This window comes from Solanum dulcamara, chromosome 6 (genome assembly GCF_947179165.1).
Source record: "Solanum dulcamara chromosome 6, daSolDulc1.2, whole genome shotgun sequence".
Lineage (NCBI taxonomy): Eukaryota > Viridiplantae > Streptophyta > Magnoliopsida > Solanales > Solanaceae > Solanum > Solanum dulcamara.
In genome coordinates this window covers 9,117,153-9,121,427 of record NC_077242.1, presented here as the reverse complement: position 1 = coordinate 9,121,427, position 4,275 = coordinate 9,117,153, and the positions used below count along the sequence as shown (strand labels likewise).

Sequence of the window (4,275 nt, the reverse complement as noted above, 5' to 3'; positions counted from 1 at the left end):
TATTCCTTTTGCGCATCAGCCTATGAGGTATTAGCATCCGTTTTCAGCTATTGTTTTCTCTCTCACTATCAGTTTCAAGCATTAATTTAAATACTTTTAGTTTAAGAATTGTGATTGATAATTTATCATAGTTTTTAAGTATATGAATTTTATTTCAAAAAGTTTGTTGATTTGTGTTCGAATACACATGTTTTTTACCGTGCACTTTTAACTCTGGGCAGTGTTAGAAACCTAGTTAGAGGATTCAGGAGAACTCGATAGCTTTAGCCAAAATTCTCTAATATTTATCAAAAAATTCATTTAATATTTATAAATAATTTATTTAAAACTCTTGACTTTTCTATATTTCAAAACTTGTAAATTCAAAATTCTGCCAACTCTGTCATTCTTTTGGGAAAGGAGGAAGCACGACTATTCTCGGTCTCCAGCCAAACATTTGAAAAACAAAGTAAATTACATTTCATTACAACAAAAATAACAGCTAAATAGTCTTAAAAGGAAAAAAAAAACCACTTGAGCCAAAGATTACTGAATAAAATAAAGAATTGGATTATTTCATTGAGCACAATATTGGTAACAACTACTTGAAGCCTAGACAATAGATATAAATGAAAAAACAGTCCCAACGGCATTTATAATATGCAGAAACGCCCAATTTAAATGTGATATGATATCCACCTTCCAATTACTGGTGCATAGTTCCTCTGCTTGATGTTCTTCCACAAAGAAGGGCATTGCTGGGAATTGGATTTTCATCTCTCCACGAATTTACGGGTGAATAAACTCGTAGATAAAATTGCTGTCCTAAATATTGACGAGCCCAATTCTGAGACCTTATATTCCACATTCCCACATTGTCTAATGGCATGTATAGTGCAGTCCAGGACTTTGGGTATACCTATCAATAATGGATCGAATTGCAAGCCAATTAAGTGCTTAATTTCATAAATTAGTACAGAAGATGTGATTTGAAGTTATAGTAATTAAGTTACCTGAACAGTTGAACGAGATATCGTGTCCCTTAAATTGTACGTTAATCTGCTTGCAGGAGTCCACTCTCCTCGACCCATCCTGTTATAAAGAATTTGACGATAATTACTTAACTTGCAAAACTCTTTTATTCAGCAATTTGAGATTGTCAGGGCTAGTGCCTTGCAACTTTAAAAACTCACCCCACAACGAAGAAATGGTGTCCATCAATGTGGTAAGACTGCACACTGTCTTCTAAATTCTCAAATATAACCTCAGTATAAGCTCGAAAATCAGCAGCCATAACGGATGTCTGAAGGTAAGCACCGGATCCAGTAGGGCTATCTGGAATGCTTCCAAGGGTAAAGACCCCGGGAATATTGAAGTGATCAGCAAGTTTAAGTGGTGTATCTGCTGGAATAAACGACACACTGTTTATAGCATATCTTTGCTTCCCATTGATGATTGGAGCTGAATTTGCGAGTCTAATTGTGCGTGTGGTGTTAATCAGTCCGTAGTGGTAGGAACCCTGGGGGTTAGGTCTCGGTCCACTAGCTGATAGATTACGCCTGTTATCATACAAACAGTTAAAACGTCTCGTTCTATGACATGAGGTATTAAACAACCAAGAAAATAAAATCTACATAACATATGATTGGAACCAATGGCACAAAACAGCAGCAACTAAAAATGGAAACTTATTCATACTCTGCAGCAAAGATTAGCACATTTAATTCTGGTTGCTATCATTGATGACAACGTAAAGAGAAACACACCTGAGTGATCGGGCCTGATTGAAAGACCAATCGATTTCAATTGTTGGTCCACCAGGAGGAGGGCCAGTAACACTTCCTGCTGAGTTACTATAATGAAGAGTAGATGTAGCTGTGAGCACCTGAGATGTGAAACGCGTCGACACAACGATATAGTAATCTTGTGCAGGTTGATCTGCTGTTAACAACACAGAGTAGGACTGTCCCACATGGATATCAAGAGAATCATATGTATTTTGCACAGTGTGAGTCCCTTCTATTTCAACTACCATCATCTTATGCCCCTGGATTCTGAAATTAACGGAAAGTGTGAGCCCAACGTTTGATATCCTGAATCTGTAAGTCTTGCCTAGAACCCAAAAAAATAAATCATATATCAGACTAACAGAAAGAAAAGTACACACCAAAAAGAATTAACTGGACTATGCAATGATTAAAGGGTGACCTTGATCCACGGTGAATGTATAACCATTTGATCCACGTCCGTTGATAAGAAGCCCGTCAGGGAAGGGAAGATCATGTCCACCATCCAAAATTGCTTTGAGGTCCTATAAAATGCAAATAAAGCACACTGATAATCAGAAAAAGAAACCCTTGGGTTCAATGTTCCATCAGAGACTAAACGATAAGACGTAAGCAAAATCTTGGAAGGGGAAAAACTCACACTATGGTTTTGTTTAAACCAATCTCCAGTCAGTATGGAGAACTCTCCAGCAGGAGGAGGAAAAGGAACAGGAATCACGGAGCGACTGGCGATATTTATGCTACCAAATCCTCCTGCTGCTTTGTGGAAAGCAAGAGAAGGGAAGTAGTAGAAACTACCAATCTGATCCTTGACTTGGAGAACATAAGTGAAGTTTTTGCCTGGTGGAATGGGACAAGTAGTACCATAGACTCCATCCTGCCATGAATTTCTCCGCTGCTCAACGCCATTCCTGAATTGGCATCGTTCATGCATGTCAATTGATGTCCCACTAATTATGAGTGAACTAAGAAAACGTACTGGGAAATATTTGTTCAAATTAATGAAGATGCACAAATCATTTTGTATATGTGTACACAACTTAAGGGGGTACACTAGACATAAGTGAATGCCCAGTTCTCCTGTCTTCTTCGGGTCCTTAATAGAACTCAAAGCATAGCAGAAAAGAAAGGGTCAATTACAAGAGGAAGGCAGAGGAAAAAAGACGAGGTAGCATATCCCCTTTGACAATTTAACATTATACTCCTTACGTCCCAAATTTATATGATATAGTTTGATTGTACACAGAGTTGAAGAAATATGGAAGACTATGGAGTTCCAAAACTATCCTTCAAAATAGTACATACCACCACACACCCCAACAAAAAGAGTTCCACAAGAAGCAAGGGGAAACCAATTAATTAGTAAAATTATCATAAGGAGAAAAAAATATATATAGTAACACAAAAACAAGAGTAATTACCAGGAAATGAGAAAGGGCTCATCCAAATTGTTGAAAACATTGATAATCAAGTTTTCATTAGTCACACACTGAATAAGTGGTCCTGGAAATTGCCCATTTATCAATATCCCCTGCCATTTTTAAACAACAAATATTCCTCAGAGAAGATCGTATATTCCTCTGTTTGGGAACAGAATGAAACAGAGAGAGACAATCAATCAACTTTACAAAGCTGACTAAAATAATTGTTATAGGACTACAGTTACATGTCGAATCCTTCAAAAAAATAGTGCGGATTTAGACACGAGTGCAGACAATATTTTTAAAAAATTATAGGAGCAAAATCAAAAGAGGGTACCTGTTGTGTGACACCAAGTGGGTAAATATCACCATATGTAACATTCCAAGTGTAGAACCTATAAGGGTCTTCCCCATTAATGAGATTTACATGAAGAAACATCATCACCACTACCATTAAAGGAAACCAAGAGCTCCATCCTTTTCCCATTATTTCGTTTTTTGTGTGTCTGAATAATGTGTGAAGAGAGTAGTACTTTTGGAGGAGTAAGTGTTAACTTAAGAAGGAAGCATGAAGACAGGGCGCTCCCCACTTTACTTTTCTTTCTTATAATAAAAATAGAAATACTATTTGCCTAACGCTTTACTATTTTGCAGTCTTTTTTGTGAGTAGGAATACTACTGTCGGTGTAGGTGGAATGATGATTGATAGTTTATAATTTAGTCTAAGATTTGCCTTGAAATTTGAGAAGCGTATGTAGAAATCCAAGGTGTCGTTCTTTCTTACGAATCACCTCTCTTGCTCTACTTAATGCTTACCAGTTAGCACATTCCACGAAAAGTTAATGTATTTAAAAAATGTAAAAAAAAAATGAAATTTTCTATTGAAAAATTTAGGACCTATTAATTAATAGACATAAATTGATAAATTTATTATATCATTCATTATTTTTAATCAATTTATTATATCAGTCATTATTTTTTTAATAGATGTATCAAATTAAAATTTAACAAGTAAAAAAAGATGAAAAAAGTATCTCGTAAGATTGAGATATTCATATTCATAAACAAATTAAGATATGACTTGACTT

The 4,275-nt window shown here is 35.8% G+C and overlaps 1 protein-coding gene across 1 annotated transcript; it reads right to left on the bottom strand.

Moving 5' to 3' along the window:
• Window positions 1-336: 336 nt before the first annotated feature.
• Window positions 337-3,851, bottom strand: LOC129893094 (L-ascorbate oxidase homolog). The gene is made up of 8 exons (XM_055968588.1): window positions 3,525-3,851; window positions 3,188-3,297; window positions 2,407-2,677; window positions 2,188-2,290; window positions 1,746-2,091; window positions 1,173-1,538; window positions 993-1,071; window positions 337-898 (listed from the first exon to the last, which is right to left on the bottom strand). The coding sequence occupies exons 1-8, from the start codon at window positions 3,672-3,674 to the stop codon at window positions 686-688; spliced, it is 1,638 nt and encodes a 545-aa protein (XP_055824563.1). The 5' UTR covers window positions 3,675-3,851; the 3' UTR covers window positions 337-685.
• Between the last annotated feature and the right edge of the window lie 424 nt (window positions 3,852-4,275).

Excerpts from the sequence above, each read along its gene's own strand:
- LOC129893094 (XM_055968588.1), bottom strand. The coding sequence starts at position 3,674 with ATGGGAAAAGGATGGAGCTCTTGGTTTCCTTTAATGGTAGTGGTGATG. Across the intron at positions 2,678-3,187 it reads GAGCCCTTTCTCATTTCCTG|GAATGGCGTTGAGCAGCGGA; the intron begins GTAATTACTCTT and ends ATGCCAATTCAG. Across the intron at positions 1,072-1,172 it reads CACCATTTCTTCGTTGTGGG|GATGGGTCGAGGAGAGTGGA; the intron begins GTGAGTTTTTAA and ends TCTTTATAACAG.